Source organism: Eleutherodactylus coqui, chromosome 5 (genome assembly GCF_035609145.1).
Source record: "Eleutherodactylus coqui strain aEleCoq1 chromosome 5, aEleCoq1.hap1, whole genome shotgun sequence".
In the NCBI taxonomy this organism is placed as follows: Eukaryota; Metazoa; Chordata; class Amphibia; order Anura; family Eleutherodactylidae; genus Eleutherodactylus; species Eleutherodactylus coqui.
The window spans coordinates 224,628,764-224,647,772 of NC_089841.1; the positions used below are offsets into that span (position 1 = coordinate 224,628,764).

At 42.7% G+C, this 19,009-nt stretch overlaps 1 protein-coding gene across 4 annotated transcripts in view; it reads right to left on the reverse strand.

Moving 5' to 3' along the window:
* The window catches only part of NFIB (nuclear factor I B), a 201,085-nt gene that overhangs the window by 78,380 nt on the left and 103,696 nt on the right, over positions 1 to 19,009 (reverse strand). For all 4 annotated transcript variants that reach the window (XM_066604273.1, XM_066604272.1, XM_066604274.1 and 1 more), the window contains exons 3-6: positions 14,272 to 14,325; positions 8,680 to 8,748; positions 4,289 to 4,409; positions 2,207 to 2,325 (exon numbers count right to left, since the gene is read on the reverse strand). In XM_066604273.1, coding sequence (XP_066460370.1) covers positions 2,207 to 2,325; positions 4,289 to 4,409; positions 8,680 to 8,748; positions 14,272 to 14,325 — 363 coding nt within the window. The remainder of the gene's footprint in view (positions 1 to 2,206; positions 2,326 to 4,288; positions 4,410 to 8,679; positions 8,749 to 14,271; positions 14,326 to 19,009) is intronic.

Here is a 19,009-nt window from a genome sequence, read left to right on the forward strand (position 1 = left end):
GCAGTTGTCCATAGGTCCCTGGCACCAGGAGCTAATAGTAAATAGGCCTAGATTCACACTTATTTTTCTTTTTTGCAATGTTTTTTTTTTTTTCTGCTCTTCAGCAATTGATCTAAATGAATCATTACCAAAATGTGCATCATTTTTAATGAAATGATGGCTAATAAAGAAATGAATAAAGTCCATCGACTGGTTAGTCACAATGCTTTTTTTCTTCCTTACTTTTCACAACACCCACTGCAAGTAAAATGCCATACAAATATGAAAAAAGGGTCATGACAAAATCCTAGTCATAGTAACATGCTATGTAATAGGCTGTTCAGCCTATTATCTTGCAATGTTGATCCAGAGGAAGGCAAAAAACTCCCATAAAGTAGAACACAATTTTCCTCATTTCAGGGAAAAACAATTCCTTCCCGACTTCAAATCTTACAGCCAGAATAAATCTCTGGATCAAAGACCCTTCTGAAATAATGAACGTGATCAAACTGTTACATGTGTAAATTGATAATATACATTAAGTGATAAAGTAAGTGAACCCTTTTAAGATTCCTGAATTTTTGCATTAATTAGTAATAAAATGTGATCTGATTGTTATCAAAGTTAAAATTCTAGACAAACACAATCTAGCTATACTATATACATAATTGGGCACACTGAGTAAATATCTAGTGTAAGGAGAAAAAGTAAGTGAACCTCTCTGTTAATGACTTTCCCAAGAGTTATTTGACAAAAAGAGATGAGACTGAAAGTGCGGGTTTCAAAGATGCTTTACCATTAACAAAAAGATGCACAAGGCTTGGTTACTGACAAATGTATTCTTGTCAGGAAAGATTGATTAGTGTGAACCATGCGTCAATACACACAACTTTCATAGGACATGTCACAGAGACACATAAGGCAGGAAAATGGCACAAAAGCATTGTTAAAGACCTGGGTGTACATCAATCCACGGTTAAGTAAAATATATACTCGGACTATTGCTACTCTCACTAGGAGTGGGCTAAGATCATTGCAAGAGAACAATGATCAATGTTGAAGGAGGCGAGAAAGAACTAAATTGTAAAAGTCCCTTTACACAGGATGACTTATGGGTCCAACAGCCGTCCCACAGAATGCCGCACGACCACTGGCGTAACTATAGAGAATGCGGCTGCACCCGGGCCCATAAGTCCTCTGTTCTCCATATAGGGAGCCCAAAACTATGAATAAAGCATTATAGTTGGGGGCCCGGTTACAGGTTTTGCATTGGAGCCCAGGAGCTTCAAGTTACGCCTCTGCGTTAAGAGAAGTTGGAGGCCTCAAGATAAACTTTTGCACACGGGCCCTTGAGACAATAGCTATGCCCCCGCACGGCCTGACCATAGCTCCTGTGCATACAGTCATTTAAGTGAACAGAGACAGGCGAGGATCTATCTGGCCTGCTCACCTCCATTCACATTAAACAGGAGACCACAAAAACTTGTGATCATTGCGGAAACAATGAATTCTAAGGTGTATCAAAACACTTTCCAGGAGAATGTAAGGGCAGCAGTCCATGCCCTCAAACTGAAGAGACTTTGGATAATGCAACAAGACAATGGCCCAAAGCACAGAAGTGAATCAACTAAAAAGTGGTTGAAAAAGCAGATTTGTTTTTTCAAATGGCCAAATCAGAGTCCGCACCCTAATCCTATTAAGGTGCTGTGGCATAACCTAAAACAGGCTGTGCACACAAAGCACCCCAGAAATGATGATGAACTGAAAAACACTTGCAGGCAGGAATGATCCATAATTCCTCCACAAGGTTGTGCAAATCTTATCTGCAGCTACAGAAACATTTTGTGGACGTGATTGTTATAAAAGGCGGACCTAGAAGTCATTAAAATCAAGGGTTCACTTACTTTTCTCCCTGCAGTGCGGATGTTTATTCAACATGCTCAATAAAAGACACAAATGGTACAACTGTTTGTATGTTATTAGCTTAGTTATATGGTGTTTGTCTTTAATTGTGACTTATTCAACAATGAAATCGCATTTCTATTAGCAATCAGTGCAGAAATCCAGGCAATTCCAAAGGGTTCACTTTCTTTTGCAACTGTATACCAGCTTGCTTCCATCCTATAGCTCTTTAATTGCACAGCTGGATATATGTGTCCATTTTTTTGGGGGGGGGGAAGCCAGACAGAACCTTTTAAAAGCTTTAATTAAAAAAGCATCTTTGTACCTTGGTCTCTGTCATGCCATGTCCGACTCCCGGCTGCTGGTGAATTTGGAGAAGGATAGAAGTCTCCAGTTGGACTTGGCTCCATATTTTCATCTATAGAAATGGTCTTGGGTCTTTTACTGTTAAACATAAGTTATCATTTAGTGCTGTGAAGTAATAAATACGATCATCATGCAGAAAACATGACATTTCATAGAGACTAGAAGAGGTTAGCGCACAATAATCAGGAAGCTCGGTGTAACCCTTGCCGAATAAACGGAAACTGCTGTGCGGACACTTATGTGAACGTTACAAAAATAAGGTCCGGCGCTATTTGGATAAATAGAAAGGTTACATTTTCTTCCATGTTGATAAACTTCCTTTCTATGTTTAATTTACTAAAGACAACCTTGAATGCCTTTCCTCTCCGTCCTATTGTACAGGTCATCGCTGTTAGTAGGAAAATATGGAAACGCCGTTCTTTGAAGAGGAATTTCCTTTGTTGACTATGACCCTTCCAGTGCAAGGATACACTCATAAAGGTTATATTATATTAAATATGCCAAAAAATGGCATAAGACTGACGCTGTCAATGTTAACATTTATGGAAGCAACTGATGTTCAATTGCCACAATCTTAAAGCGACTGCCCGAGGCCTGGAGAAACAAAGCTTCCCGGACTAGCTCACACTGTGCAATAGTATACTTCATTAGTGTAAGGCCGCATGCACGCAGGCGGGTCAGATTACGTATGCGGAATCTGGCCGTGGCAGCAGCGGCGTCTGTGGATACCTACTTTCATTTTTTTCTTTCTGTACTGCAGATGGTCCGCACGGCTCGCCAATGGACATGCGCAGTGCAGATTTTCTTTTTCCAAAACTCCTGCTTTTGCCCGTTTGCACTGTCAATTGTGAACGGGCCACAGGTCAGACAGCTTCTATTAACTTCAATGGAAGCCGTCCGTGCAGAATCTGCAGGAAAATGGAGCATGCTGCGATTTTTCATCCGTGGGTGGAAACCACAATTGCATGCTATGGTTGGTATTTGCTGCGGAATCCAGAGGCAGTCGTCTGCTCCGGATTCCACAATTCACATCTGCCCGTGTGCATTCACCCTAAGACACTACACCTGCTTTGATTAACCAGTGCTGCCCACATGAGTAATACTGGCAAGTCAGAGTAGCATATAATGTCTTAGACTACCACAGTGTGCATTAGGTAGAAGCGGTTCGGCCATCTTTGCTTGTCCAGGCCAGGAGGGTCGCCTTAACCCCTTGAGTGGCACGCCCGGAAATTTTCCGGGACGAGCTCCACTGCTCATAGCGACATAGCCCGGAAGATTTTCAGGCTATGTATCACTATGGGAGCTGCAGAGCACAATGCCACAAGCTGTGACAGTGTGCTCTGCCTGCACAGACCCACAGAGAACAAAGCAGGGTCTTTGAAAAACCAGTAGAAGATATTGCCGATATGCCGGCAATCTCCTGCTTTGTTTACAGGTTGCCATAGAGACCATCGGCTTGTCAGAAGCAAGCCGATGGTCTCTGTGGCAGGGAGAGCTTGGTGCTTGGCTGTCAGAGGACAGCTAGGTACCAGCTCTTACAGCAGAGATCAGAGAAAACCTCCGATCTCTGCTGTGTTAACCCTTTACATGCTGCAGTCTATGTGACTGCAGCATGTAAAGGGCTGTCACTGCAGCATGTAAAGGGCTGTCACCATCAGACCCCTGGAATGTGATCAATGATTCAATGATTAGACCATTTTAAAAAACCTGCCCTGGTGGGCACGACAGGGTGGTAGGAAACCCGCCACTCAAGGGGTTAAGCTGGCCTTCCAGCTTTCCAGTGGATAGATAAACCCCATTATATGTCAAAGCAGTCAGACGAATCCAATGTTGTTGTCACAGCTCCGTTATAAAGGGAAGACATGATGACAATGCGAACAGAGCTGTAAATACTTGACTTACAGTGTATGTAATTACACCCAGAGTTACACATAGAAGACTTTAAAAAAGTTGATGATACTTATTTAGGAACCACTGCGGAATATTGTCTCTAGCAGCTACTATTGAATAAAAAGTGAAGATGGCTCCAGTTATCGGTTACCTGCTTGGTGGAGAGGATAATGACCTCTGTAAGCTGACCGCTGAATTCATATCATGATAGTATGGCTGGCTTAGTGGCTCTCCAATTGGGAAACTGACACCAGAGCCCTGTGTTATGGGTGCTGGGAAGAAAGAACAGCCGGTTACTTATACAGCTTTTCAGTGTAGAAAAAGTTTATGCTAACTCTGCAAACTAAATGACATTTAAGAATCCAATCCGGAGCATTCCACTTTTTTTGTCATTTTCTTTCAAAAAGTGGGACTTTTAACCATAGAACAGTGTATCATCCATATATTGAGTATATCTGATGGTATTATGTGGTGCCAGTAAGTAGGAACTTGAATTGTATACAAAGGCCTGGTGTGCCGAGTGTCACTTAGTATCATCAGAGACCTTGGGAACAGGGTCCAAATCAATTCTTCTTTTGTTTTAAAGAAGACGGTGTCCCTAATTTATGCATGGTGCAATTATTTCTTGATGAATCGTTAATTAGATGTGACTGCTGGCTCCCTTTCACTCGGGAACAATGTTTCCATGCTACAGTATGTACTGCATGTGGGACATCAATCAATGTTGCAGGGTCAGATCTCTGGGCCCCACTAAACTCACTGCATGCAGATAGTCCTTTCAATTAGCCCTGTTGGAAAGAGAGATGTTGATGACAGAGGTGGATTCTTTGCATATTTGGATGAGCAGCAGAGTGCTTTTCTCTTATATCTTTTTGAGGGATGCCTATTCAAAGCGGCCCTTATACCTGAGAGAAGAACGCAGCTGCCAGCTCAAATGGCTTAATATCTACAAACTATTTTAATCCTCGATGAATCGGGGACCAGACATAAAAATCAAGGTCTTTAGAGAAATAGAGTGTGAATAAGGCTTTGGCTATGATGGCACTAGGTATGGACGACACAGAAGTAGCACGATTAATACAAAACTGCAAGAAGAGAGATGAATACATTGTCTTTCTTAGGCAAACTTTTAAGGGATCTGTCAAAGTAAGTTTTCGAACTTGGAATGCGGTAAGCGTGATCATTTACGGTTTGCAACTGCGCACCACAGTCGTTTGTGGTAAATGAGAGGTTAAACACATGCCGGATGAAAGAAGCCCGTCACAACCGCAATCCAAATGCCATTTTTCGATAAAGGCAGTGTGACAATCAAGAGCCATTAATAACGCAGTACCCTCGACTATAGGCGACCGTGAGGTGCGGTGTAGCGGTGCATAGTTTTGCTCGGTGAACAATATAGCTGTTTTGCATAAGCAAACAGCTGCATTGTTCTCCGTGCTTACAGCTTGCATCCCGCGGTGAACTACCAGCGGGACACGAGCTGAAAAAATCTTATCAGAGCTGTCGATTGTGAAAACAGCCTGCACCGCTGATAAGACTTCATTGCTCAATTCAAGAAAACTAGAATTGTGCGAGGAATGTATAATGCACGAAAACTGCACAATGTCCGTGCATTTAGACACGACGGTTATCGCTCAAAAGACGGCTTTGTGCGAATTTTGGGCAAGAACCGTTCCGTCTAAATGAGCCTATAGACATCAGACTTTGTTCAATGCATGTGCTTGCACTGTTTTTATAATCATCCTCTGTACATATAAATCTATAATGAAGAATAAACCGTTTGCAAGGTCAATATATGATGCTTTTATTTTTCCATCATTGGGACATGGATTTAAGGATGAAAAATGTTGCCAAGCAGTCTAAGGAAATGATCTATTCTTCATCCCTAAAGGTTTTGTCCCTTTACCATAAACCATTTCATATTAATGTATATGGATGTCACGGGGGCATGCTGAGTGGATAGGCAGTGGAATGAGTGCCTGCCAGTCTGGAGGACTTGAAGTAGACATACATCTTAAGCCTCAGTCATACATTTCTGCTTTGAGGAGCAGAGAAACAGAAATGTATAGGTGAGGCCAACGCCAGTGTGGATGAGCCCTTAGATAACCGTCGGCCAAGACAGCTATTCCTCCCGACCCCTCATACACATACACTCTCTGAATGGGGAGAATGGAATAAGGGATCTTTTAGGCAGGCTAATAACTTGTTTAGATTGCTGGATCCAGCAGGAATCTGAATGACTATCGTTCAGTGTAAATGAATGCCCCGACTGAACGACGATCGAGAAGTCATCCGTAGTTCAGTTTCTGCATGCAGAAAACAGAACGACGGATGGGCCCGTGTAAACAGGCAGTCATTCATCTATGAACCACTGCCTGTTTACTGTGAATGGAAGCAGGCAGACTGATATGATCCTCAGCCTGCTCCACCTCCATTCACTGTGCAATGCTCATTCCTATGTAAAAGCACAGAAACGATTATCGCTGGGATAACCAGTCAGGCATCTGCAAAGAACAGGTCGTTCCGTGTAAAAGGGCCCAAAGCTGCTGCCAAGTTCCTCTGGTGACAGCTTATCTCCCTCAAAAACAGAAGGACACGGGATGTTAAAATTCAGCTTGCCCATCGCTTCTTTGTCCTGCCATCGGAGAGAATCAGGACAGCCCCATACAAATTAGATGGTCATATGGTCTCATCTAAATTGGCGGGTTTGGCCAACATTTGTCTAATGTCTAGAGCCACCTACATAGAAAAGGGTTCTTTACTGTAAGAGCAGTTAGACTTTGGAACTCTCTGCCTGAGGAAGTGGTGATGGCAAAATCCATAGAGGAGTTTAAAAGTGGACTAGACGTCTTTCTGGAGAGGAAGGACATTATAGGATACAAGTCTTAGGTTAATTGTCAATCCGGGTATACAGGCAGGTAGGAACTATTAGGGGTTGATCCAGGGAATAGTCTGATTGCCATTAGGGAGTCGGGAAGGAATTTTTTCCCCAAAAGGGCTAATTGGCTTCTGCTCTTGGGTTTTTTTGCCTTCCTCTGGATCAACAACACGGGAGGATAAACAGGCTGGACTAGATGGACATTGTCTACATTCGGCCTTACGAACTATGTTACTATGTTACCTATTGGGACTGTTGATCTATTGTTTTGTAGCGTGTACGTTAGGGAAGCTCCTGGCATACATGCTAACTGCATTCATAGGGTTCCATTACTCAGCAGAGCCTGAAAGAGTAGTAAACTACCAAGATATCCAGCAAAAAAAAGCAAACATTAAAACAATGGGATCCTATGGGTAACGGAAGCCACTTATGGCGTCCGTCAGAAGCGTCCACTAAACATACACATCAGTAGCTTTTGCACTTACTATTAACAAAAACTGCACATGGTATGCTTAATCTCTGCAATGAGTTCCTGCAGGTGACAGATGCCATTGTATGGCATCCATCATGGCCTGTATTACACATCTACAATGGGAGCCTTTCCTTGTATATACGTCAAACAGGATCAATTACCATGATGTGAACACAGTCTTAGCAGAAGCATGAGTGACATTGGCACCCAGTCATTGGAATTCTGTGTTATAACAATATCAATAGTCTTTTCAGGGCGTTTGTCCTGATGAGAAACCCTTTTCTATCTACAAGTAATGTAAATATTGTTTGGGTTGCCGAATTTCTTATCACTGCACAGAATGGTAGAGTTTATCTCCAGGAATTTGCTTTCAACATCTTGGCATTGTCTTCCTATTACCAAGATGAAGTCAACTTCCCTCTATATTGACATAGTGGAAAGGTCAGTAAATGTGAAAGGAATTCAGTAGTTTAGTGGACGGCAGCCCTTGGCCCTACACCATGCATAGTATGGCTTTTCCAGTTAGATTCCTATGGTGCTATGACAGCACAGCCTGCAGGCATTTAGACCAGGATTATGCATAGTGTCACAGCTAACCAAGTGACCACAGCATGGCATTTGCAGTCAATAGGAATAACCTAAATTGTGTTGGAGGTGCAAGTGTATGCAACTTTCATTGGCTTCCCATGCAAGACTATTATGAGATAAATATATTAGGGCATGGGGTGAAAAAACATGCATGTAAATTGTTGCATGTCACATTTGTGGCTTCCAGTCTCACCAGCCTTCAGTACCTAGCTAAGGCCGGTTTCACATCTGTATCAGAACCTCTGGCCACAGATCTGGCTGAAAACACTGGAAGAAAAAGCACTACATACAGCGCTTATTCTTCCATCCAAAAGCTGGACTGAAAGCGGACGGACCCCCATTATAGTCAATGGGGTCCGTCTGGCACTGTTCAGTTCAGTCAAGAAACTGAGCCATTCAGCTGCAGGGATTCCCCGTTCCTGCTCCTCCGTCAATAGAACAGGGAAGCGGAACCCCGAGCGCAGATGTGAAAACACCCTAAAAATGGTAAAACAAAAAAAAAGGGAAAGATTCAAGGACACAAATCAGTGTAAACATATTGTGTATATACTGAAATAATGAAATGATTAGAATAGATGATGTAGCGTGTAGAATATCTGCTTACTTCTAGACACCCGCACTAGCTCTGAAACATTGAAAACTCCAGACTTCACAAAACTGTCTTCAAGGTATCCTGGAATGAAGAGAAAAGACTGGATTAGGAATGCAGACTTTACCAGCTTTACATCGAAAGAGTTTACTAAAATCAAACAATCTTGTTGCTGCTCCATTCCTTTCAACGGGAACGCAGAAAATAGTTGAGTTCAACTGCTCGGTTACCTCTGACGCTTCTATTGAAATGTCTGGAGAGGTGGTGGCCATGCTCGGGCCCCCCATCATCAGCATTGGTGGTGGTCCCATTGGTTGGGCAGCAATGGAAACCGCTGGAGCTGTCCGTACTGCAGATCCGCAGGAAAATGCAGCATGCTACGATTTCTTCCCATACGTGTGACCCGCACGCCGGGAAGAAATCCCATCCGTGTGAAATCCGCAGATCACTTAAAATATCATCCGTGGTTATTTAATGAACCGCAGATGGTCAATGCATTCCTATGGGATGCGGATTTGCTAAATATAATTTCCCGGTGGACATGAGGCCTTAGGAACATCAACTTATCTCCCTTTAAAAAAAAAAAATCACTTTTAGGATTATTCAAAAAAGTTTGAATAATAAGCAGAACCACCTAAGAGCTCAATTGTAAAGTAGCTTGTGAGCTTCAAGAACTCAAAGGCTCAACTATCCATCATCTACAAGTAACAGAAAACAGGATCTGACACCTCCAGAACAAGGTTACAGCTTCTGCGTGTTCTACAGCCGGCTCTGGATGAACCAATTACCGACAACTCAGAAGCCCTACGGTTCAGTATTACGAAACAGTAGGCAATGTGTTGCAAAATGATGCCTCTGTGTGCCGCTAGAGAAAAACAACAATGGAGCATGCGGCATGCAAGGATTTTCTTCTCACCGATAGGAAAAACTCTGTATGAAGTCGGGCCTATGCATTGTTACAAATCCCGTATTACAGAGCCCTCATCTAATTAGAATCTTTCTTTATACAGCACCAACATGTAACTTGTACATGTACAGATCAGACATTACAGCATAAACTAGGACAAGTCAGGCCGTGTTCAGAAGAGCTTACAATCTACGATGAAATAGCGGTGGCAGTAAGGTAAAAGTGCTTGTTCCGTACAATGGTCCGTCCATCTTTTATAGAAATAGGGTAGTATACATAAAGCTATCTGCGTGCGTACAAATATAAAGAGCACTCGGTTGCATGGAGTGTGCATAACCTTAAAGAGCTTAAATATATCGGTGTCATCAATGGCTTTAGGGTGGTTCCAAATCTGCGCTCGAGGTTCCCCTTACTTGCGCTGTTGGGGGGGCAGAAAAGGGGAATCCCCAGACCGAACGGCTCCGTCTTAGAATTGAACTGAACACTCCGGACGGACCTCATTGACTATTATGGGGTCCACTCGCTTTCCACTCAGCTGCCCAGCTTTTAGCTGGAAGAAAAAACACTGCATGCAGCACTTTTGCTTCTGTTATTTTCAACGGATCTGCCACGAAACCTCCAACCGATCTAGATGTGAAACCGGCCTTAACCTGATTAAAATGGAGCAAGACCCTAAAGATAGGCACTTGGCTAATTTTGCCTTGTTTGACTACTACCGTGAAAGCTACCCAAAAGATCACGGCATTGTGAAGAAGCCTCGCCCCCTCAATCTGGACTTCTCTTGGACAGCTTTTCTGCACCATTGGAGTCTATGGAAGCCGCCTTTATATAAGATGACTTCTCTTAGTCCAACCAAAGAACACTTTTTTGAACAAATGTTTTGAAAGGAACACTTTGGAAAGGACCACAAGCAGGACATTTGCACCGATTAATCATTTGACTGCGGGTCAGCTGATAGCAGGTAGTAGGAGGAAGAGACTTGCATGGCCCAACACTGACAGAGAGAACAGGAAGAGCATTTCCAGCACCACGGAGCATCAAAGTAGGGGGGCTGTTAGAAAACTGGAGGATACAGTCCTTGTCAGGCTGCACCAAACAACCCATGCTATTGGGGAGCAACGGAGCTTGTTGACTGTCTCTTTATGAGGAGTCATCTTTGGCAATGAAAGGGCTATGGAGAGTGTAGACTGGCTGGGGGTCTAAAAAATGGGGGAGTCATGGGGAGAAAAGAGGGGAGCCATGCTGGGGCCTAATAGTAAGAGCAGGAGGAGGGGTATTTCTATTACCACTGAGCATAACCGGAGAGGAGGGAAGTTACCATGTCATGCCACACTCAACTGCCCATGCATTTACTATGCAAAGGAACCTGAAGACTGCCAATGGAAGAGGAGTCAAGGTTAGCCGTGAGGGTAGATATGGAAAGTGCAGTCCGGCTGGGGTCTTATGATGTGTTTAGACGGAAAGATTATTGTTCATAAAATTGTTTAAATGAACGAAAGTGAATGATAATTGTTCAGTTTAAGTGCAGGCAAATGAAAGAACAACAAACGGGAATCGTGAGGTTCTTGTTTGTCATTGAGTTCAGCCGGCATAAAAATTATCGGCAACTATCGTTTACACATTGGTCGTTCAGTAGGAATGTGAAACACTGAACAAGAGGTGAACGAGAACTGCACCATTGTCAACGGCCTAAACAGGCTGTATGAGCGAGACTGAGCTGAGGATGATGATGTCATCAGCTCGTTCACTCGGGCAAATGAGGCAACTCTCATTATGTCTAAAAGGAGCTTAAGAATGAGCGGAGCCATGGTGAAATGAGAAAGGAACAATTCTACAGACTTGTAATGAGAGGGGAGCATAATGGGGTACAAGAATTGGACCCGATAAAAAAACAAAAAAACACGATTTTCAGTCGTTTCATCATTAATGGTGTTTAGTTGTGTGCTGTACATGTTTGCAGACTGCATTAACACTACAACATAATTTTTTCTTGGGGCATTTCCTTTTAATTGTAGTTGGTTGGCTCAAAGAGGATTCACTATATCGCAAAAAACTGAAAAATCATTCCCTCTGTTTATCTAAAAACAACTACTGGAAAGACAAAGTTTTAATGAGAGAAAGTTACAAGGGCACAAAAAGCATAAAAGAAAATAAGCATATAACCACAGAAAGCGCATAACGGTTTACACTGACAGCAAAAGAGTAATGGAGAAAGGAAAAGGAGCGATGTGGTTTAGAATGGATGGCTGTGTAAATCCTTTCCTCCGCTTCCTCCTCCCCTATTTGAAGTGGTATGCTCTTTTATTACCCAACACCACATTCTGGCCAGATTAGTAGACAGCCCATGTTCCCAATGTCTACTTCACTCACACCCGGACTTCTTCATGTACTATGTAAACATAGATCCAGACAGTTTTTAAACAGTAAGCCATTTAGACCTACTGCTTCTGATGGGCCGCTCAAACTCCATGGTGTTGCTTGGAATAAAGGGTGTAAATAAATAAGGAATGAGATAAGTGATTTCATGTATAATAAACACACTGGGCCTTTTATCTGCAATCGAAATGTGAAAATGTAAAACACACGAGGGGTTCGTCTGTTCCCCCCAGAGGTATTGTGGAGCTCAACTTCTGCACGTCTCGAAATAAAATAAAAAGCTTTCGCCGCGGCTTCTTACTTTTTGCCTTAATTGTATATTCATAGAACGCGTGTTAAACATACAGGTGTGATTGCAGTAGGAATAGCTCTTGTTCCAGCTGACAACTCTTGTAAATTCATGTATCCATAAGTGGTTAGCAATGTGGTCCAAGTCCAGCCAAGAGCAACACCTACATGGAATTTGTATGTACTTACTATGTTTACACGGGTTTCCTCCAGGTACTTTGGTTTCTTCCCACACTCCAAAACATACTGATAGGCTAAACAGCTTCCAATGCAACTGACCCCAATTGTGTATGTGTGTGAGAGAAAAGGAAATTAGATTGTGAGCCCCACTGGGAAAAAGAGCGATGAGACTGACAGCTATGCAGAATTCGTAGAAGCAATGGGAAATAAATAAAAGCTTTAATAAATCTACACTAATTAGTCTTACTGTAACCAGGAAAGTGGAGGGAGGACCAAAAGTGCCGACTAAAATTTACGTAAGCCGTAATATATCAGAAAGTCAAACGATCAAGGTCAACGTGGATTCCTGGTTAAGGCCGTGTTAGGTCTTTTTGAGATGAGCCTTGTCAAAAAATTTTTTAAAAGTATTAACCCTTTCCAATCCAATTTGTATCCTGGTTTTCCTAGGGGGCTTACTCTTTTTCTGCCGTTATACTACAGCGCTATCTGCTGGCTAAAGCCAGTACTGCATGAGGTGACACGTTGGATAGGCTCCGACAGCAGGGAGGCTGGCAATATACAGTAAGAGAACCCAGACGGACGTCTTCCAACATCGGAGCTGTACAGCCTTACATCATAATGTCTTCAGAGGTCAGACAGTGGATTGGGAAGGGATAAGAAAGCGGAGCAAAGGGAAGGATCCTCTGAAAAATGCTATAAGGTTCAGTCAGGACTTTTTTTTTTGGTCCTGAAAAAGAGCCAAAAATTGATTGAAAAAATAATTCAAGCCCAATTTATTTTATGCATTCGATGTGTAATTTGATTAAATCAGCAGGAAAGAAAAAAAGAAAAAGTTGTGGAGAACACAAACCAATTCACGTTATTTTAGTAGTTTAGTAGTTATTTTAGTGCTCCGAGGACGAAAGATCGGTAAGGTTAAAATCCAACCATTAAACCCAACAGAGGTTGTCCTGAGCGTTAGAGGGCCGTCGTACTGGATTCACAATGCAGTCCCAAACTCATACTTTTGGAATCCTTTCCCTAACCGTCACTGATCGTTCTTGACCAGTCAGGCCTGCCAAGAAGCATCACATATTAAGGTGCCTTTAGACGTAACGATTATTGCTAAAAAAAATAGTTGAAACGAGCAAAAAAAAGAACAATAGTCGTTTGGTTTAAACGCGAGCCAACGCTCAGAACGATCATTGTTCACTTTTTGTTTGTTGATCACCTTCACCCAGCATTAAAAAAAAAATCATCGTCGACTCGTTCGCTTATCGTTGTGTTTAAACACTTCCCACTCATAGGAATGTAAATTAGCGGTGATGTGACTCGCTCCATCAAATGAGAATCGGCTCGTCTAAAAGGGGCATTGCCCTCCGCCCATCTCTAGATACGAGAGGCTTTGTAAGAGGTTCAATAGTAACACAAGACCTCCAGCCTGGAGACCACAGACCACTATAGCTACAACACATACAGCAGAATAGCACAACTATAAATGACAAATAGTAATTTTGCTCTTCTGTACAAGAATAACCAACTATTAAGGGAACAACAAAGTGACACACCGAATATTTGAATTTACCTAAGGCTTGGGATCACATGGCCGAAAGAAATGGGATGTGACCTTTCATATGTTTTGTAAAAATTGTCTACCCGTCAAGATTACAAATTCCCCAAGATAAAGTGAATGTTAATTAAGTTGCAGCTAAGCATCGGTTACAAGGAAAGCGGTAACATAATCACTGCTTGTTCTGATTCTTCCTATTGTCTATGCAAAGCAGATTGCTGACCAATTATACACTTTTAAGCTATCACAGTAGGACTTTTGTTCTCTGACATTGTTAGAATGTAAATTTTCCAGGGGTTATATTTACCTGGTGGATTCTTGGCAGGATCATTGTGGCTTGGGCTTCCTGATTGTCCAGGATCTATAAAGAAATCAAGAGAAAAAGTAAGTGTTTCTTTGCCCCCTTCAGTTGAAAGTAGTGCATGAACAGACATCATTGCCTTTTCCCCCCCGTTTTTTTGCAGTAGACAAGCATAGAGTTGATTTCTAGGTACTGATGAGTTGATTACATTGTATAAGAAGCTTTGCATAATTAGACTTTCACATTAATTACTCTTTCACATGACAGAATACAAACCTTTAATTCAGTCCACAATAAATAGAAAAAGGGGGAAAAAAAAGAGAAACAAAAAGCGAGGGTAGCAAATTAACGTGGCAAACCAATGACTTTATATTTAGTTATTCTAGCGAGGCCCCAAAATATGCTGCTTCAAATGTGTTGAGGATACCAGAGTAGGACTCTTAGCAAATTATATCTATACAGTTTCTGGACCCATTAAAAGAAAACCTGAGTAATGCATTAAAAAATGGAGCAGCGATGGAGGCACAAATGGTGATCGCATGAGTTGCTTGACTGACGAACTGTTTCATGTGAAAGTACGTGTCATGCACAACCTGAGAGAATTACAGCTTGTAAAGCAGGCAATTCCACCTTCATATCTGCATGAAGCACTCATCTTTTTTAACGGAACCTGTCAGGGGGATTTGGCCCTCCAGACCACCACCAACCTTTGGTGACAGGTTTCCCATCATGACCTTCTTACTTCTGGCAGATTTGACATTGAGGATTAAAATAATTTTAAAACACTGTATTCCAATGGCAATAAAGAATCAAGTTGGGTGGAGCCAATGTACCTCTTGCCACTTCCAGCAGCATTCGGCTCATATGCAATGAAGCAAGGTGTACTGGCTTCGGCTTCATCTGTGCACTGTGTGACGAATGAAGCAAGAGGTGGCTTGTGGCGAGAGAAGCCTTGTAACTACATGCTGCCATTTAGACACAGGTGTTTTTTCTCTTAGAGGGGTTTTGTGAAGATTCAAAGCTATCCCTTATCAACAGGTAGAGCATACCTTTTAGACTGCTGGAAGGCCAACCACCGGGACCCAACAATTCCAAGAACTGGTGCTCCATTCTTTTCATGGAGCCCCTAGGGAATTTTTTTTTTAGTTTAAGTGCTCTATAATCTCTGGCACTGCCAATTAAATAAATGGAGCAGCAGTGTGCATGTGTGACCACCAATCCACTCAAACTGAAACCTTAGCGGCCCCCATGCTCGGGATGGGCTAGAACATCTCTTTGGTGGATAAGGGATAACTTTCTAACTTGGCAAAACCCCTTTAATGCTGAATCTGCCAGAAGAACAATGAGCATCATTGAGATCACCTATCACCGTCCTGGGTAAGAGGTTAGTGACGGTTTTCGTGGTAAAACCTTGCCGACATGTTCCCTTTAGGTAATCTATACAAGAAGGTCCCATTAGTAAAATGTAAATTCACTAAAAAACATGACCTAGACCACCTTAAAAAAATACAGAGGATCTTCTGCCCAAAAACCATGACAGGTGAGAATAGCCATAATGTGTGGATAAGAGATTCAAACAGTAAAAGCATTTTATGTGATACAACACTAAAGTAGTCCTTACTTTCTAATCAGGGTTTACAGAATATCAATGTGAACCAAATCTAATTGGCATATGTGATTGGCTAGCTGACAGGAGCCCCTCTGGTTATCCAAATCCAGACACTTTCTCTCTAGGTCGATGGATGTTATAGATGACAATACGGGAATATATATACAGTAGCACATGTATACTGCTAAGCCATTGGCAATGTAGGAGTGTGGCAGCTATGCTGTTCATTTACATTAGACATCCTAATGGCATTTTGCTGATTTGCCTTGTGTGGCGCGGAGGTTGAGCATGGACGGCCCGACTTAATGTGTGGCATGAATACACAGTCTAAGCCGCATTGTGGTCTGTGTATCTCCACCTGCCAGTTTATGGAATGACAGAACTGTCAGCTGTGGAAGTGAGCCTGCATGTGTGTCCGTGTACGTGCTGAAGGAAGGGCACAGAGGGAGGAAACCATCTGCCTTTGCAAGGCATCCATTCATTGCTGGATTTAACAGCTGCGAAATAGGAGTGCCCAGAAGGACAGAAATGTGCAGCCTGAGAGAGACAGAGAAACCATGGGTAGGAGATTTGGCACTGCCTACCATTTTTCCCAGGGAATAAAGGCTCTCTCCAGATGTCTGGGTGGCACAAAAAGAAGGAATGCAGTAAGATTTCCTAGAGGTAAATTAGGAGAGGAGAAAGGGTGCCAGGCCTTATTAACCATTTCAGGGTACAATTACAAGAGGCGATGCTGTTATAGGATCGCTGGTAATTTCGATGACTATGAAAGGAATTAACTGATCCCAGCAGATGCAATCAGATACTCATTAGTAAAGATCGGTACCCCAAAATGCTGGCACTCTACACCAGAATTACAATGAGTCCATTGGTTCTACTAGTGAAAGCACAACGCCGTGCCATAGTCCTACTTAAATTTTGTTTATCTGTAGGATGCCCTAAACCCCTCGTTGTTTCTACCATTTAGGTCAAGGACAGAAAACCCAAAGGAGCACAAAGACTATTGTATTATGGCTTCATACAACTTCCATGATGTACAGAGCTATAACGAGAAAACCTTCTAAGGACGCTCTCGTATTACACGTGCATATACGTCAAGATAGTGTATGGGGATTGTCGGCACGCAGCAACTATGCTCATGTGTGAGAGACCTAAGTCTATGGGATTTGCTGCACCTCCGTCCGATTTCATACAAAGCCGCATGTCTGTTGGATCCCTATGAATGGCCCTATTTTCTATGGCATGCCGTATCACGTAGAACAGAAGCATATCTCCGTAATATGCCGTATAGGTTCCATGGGTTAGCTGTGTGTGAGATCTAACTAGGCAAACCAAAAATAAAATCCAATGCAAGGGTTATTTTTTTTTTGTTGTTTCCTATCGGTGTGTTATGAATCTCACCACTTCATGTCGCCCAGATCTAAAAATGGATTTTATCCCCAGTAGACCCATCTAAAAATAAGTAGACCTCAAATACATGTTTACGGGAATCTCTGCCCGCCTGATGCGTTACCTATGAAACTTCTTCATTAACTAATGCATCAGGTGAACTAACCTGGCTTTACTGTACTAGTGGTTTAGGTTATGATGACCTGAAATGGCTTTTCATTCCCTTTTTAATGGCCTATTGTTCCACACACATGTGCTTGAGACGTCTGCTTATACAAGTCTGACAGCATTTTCTTTAGCATTTATTAATTGTTTGCTGAACTAGCTTTGTATAACGGCGGCGGGATCTCCGAGGGTTGCAGGGCTTTAACAATTGCCCTAGTGTGTGGGAAAGGGCTAGGGAAGCTGTGCATGCATCTTCAGATTGCTGGGCTATGGACGGAGAAAGTGCTTATGCTACAAAATACGGCCTTTTGATGAGTTTACAATAAAGTCTGCAAGACAACAGCCCTTAGGGGAAGGGTGTCTGCTCATAGCTTCCACAACCCGTTCTACTCGTCTGCTGGAAGTGAATAGTCAGCAGCCTCCGTACTGCGACGGTATCATGTTGGGCCTTCTTCAGTAACAGACTTTACAGCTTGAGAATTGTAAAGCTGACGTATTCCATTGCTTTACCGCATTTAATGTTGATGCGGTATAACACACACGTCTACAGATGAAGCCCAAGTCCAACGCAGCCCTCTATCTGCAGCCTCATGCAAAGCCACTGATGTACTGCAAGTCTGAAGGGTAGTAACCAATTTCCTACGGGTATATTCAAAAATAGTAGTTGTGCTGCGGTTATCGCCATGTGCGGTTTTAGAGGGGTCCGGTTACTGTTCCTCCTGTGTGAAAATAATAAGCAGGAGTATGCTCGCCCCTCCTTGGCCACCCGGATTCAGCTCGCTGCTGACCTGCTGATTCCTATGACAGATGATGTCACTGAAAATAAGAGGCCCACCGCAACCAATGAGAGGCTGTAGCGTCACCGCCCGTTCCTCTGGCATCAGCGCTCCCATCCTAAATGTGCCATGATGCCAGGAGTTCCAGAAAGTAACGCTTCAGCCAATGAGAGGCACTGTGACATCATCCGTCATAACAAATCCCAGCCGGCTACAAAGCTGGACTCCGGTGGCCTTAGAGGGGTAAGTATATCTCTGTTTCTTATTTTCACATATGGGGACCTATTGAAAAGGGGTTGTCCAGTAACCAGATCCCTTTAACGTGAATTGCCAGAGTCCTGCAGCTAGAACTGTGAATGTAAGGTGGACTTGGAGAGCAGACAACATTCTAGCACCTGAAGATGCTGCTGACGCCCACCGTGGGTTATACCGCCATATGGACATTTTATATAGGAACATGCAAAAAATATTCTATGGGTCCACCCTCCATCAATACTGAGCAGGAGGGATTTTCTGAGGTTCCTCCTTCCTCGATACTGAGCACAGGGGATTTTCTGAAAGTCCCTCCTCTATGTATACTGAACACAAGTGATTTTTTGAGTCCCTCCTCTATCTATACTGAACCTGTGCATATTCTACACCTGTACTAAAGTTTTGAAGTTCCATTCTTAATTGCATGATGATGTTTGCTATTATTGCACACAGAAACCATATAATCAAAAAAGTATAATAGGTTATTACTTCATAAGAGATTGGCAAGTGGTTGGCTCCAAAGTTAGCTACATGTGCGGTTTTATTTATCTGA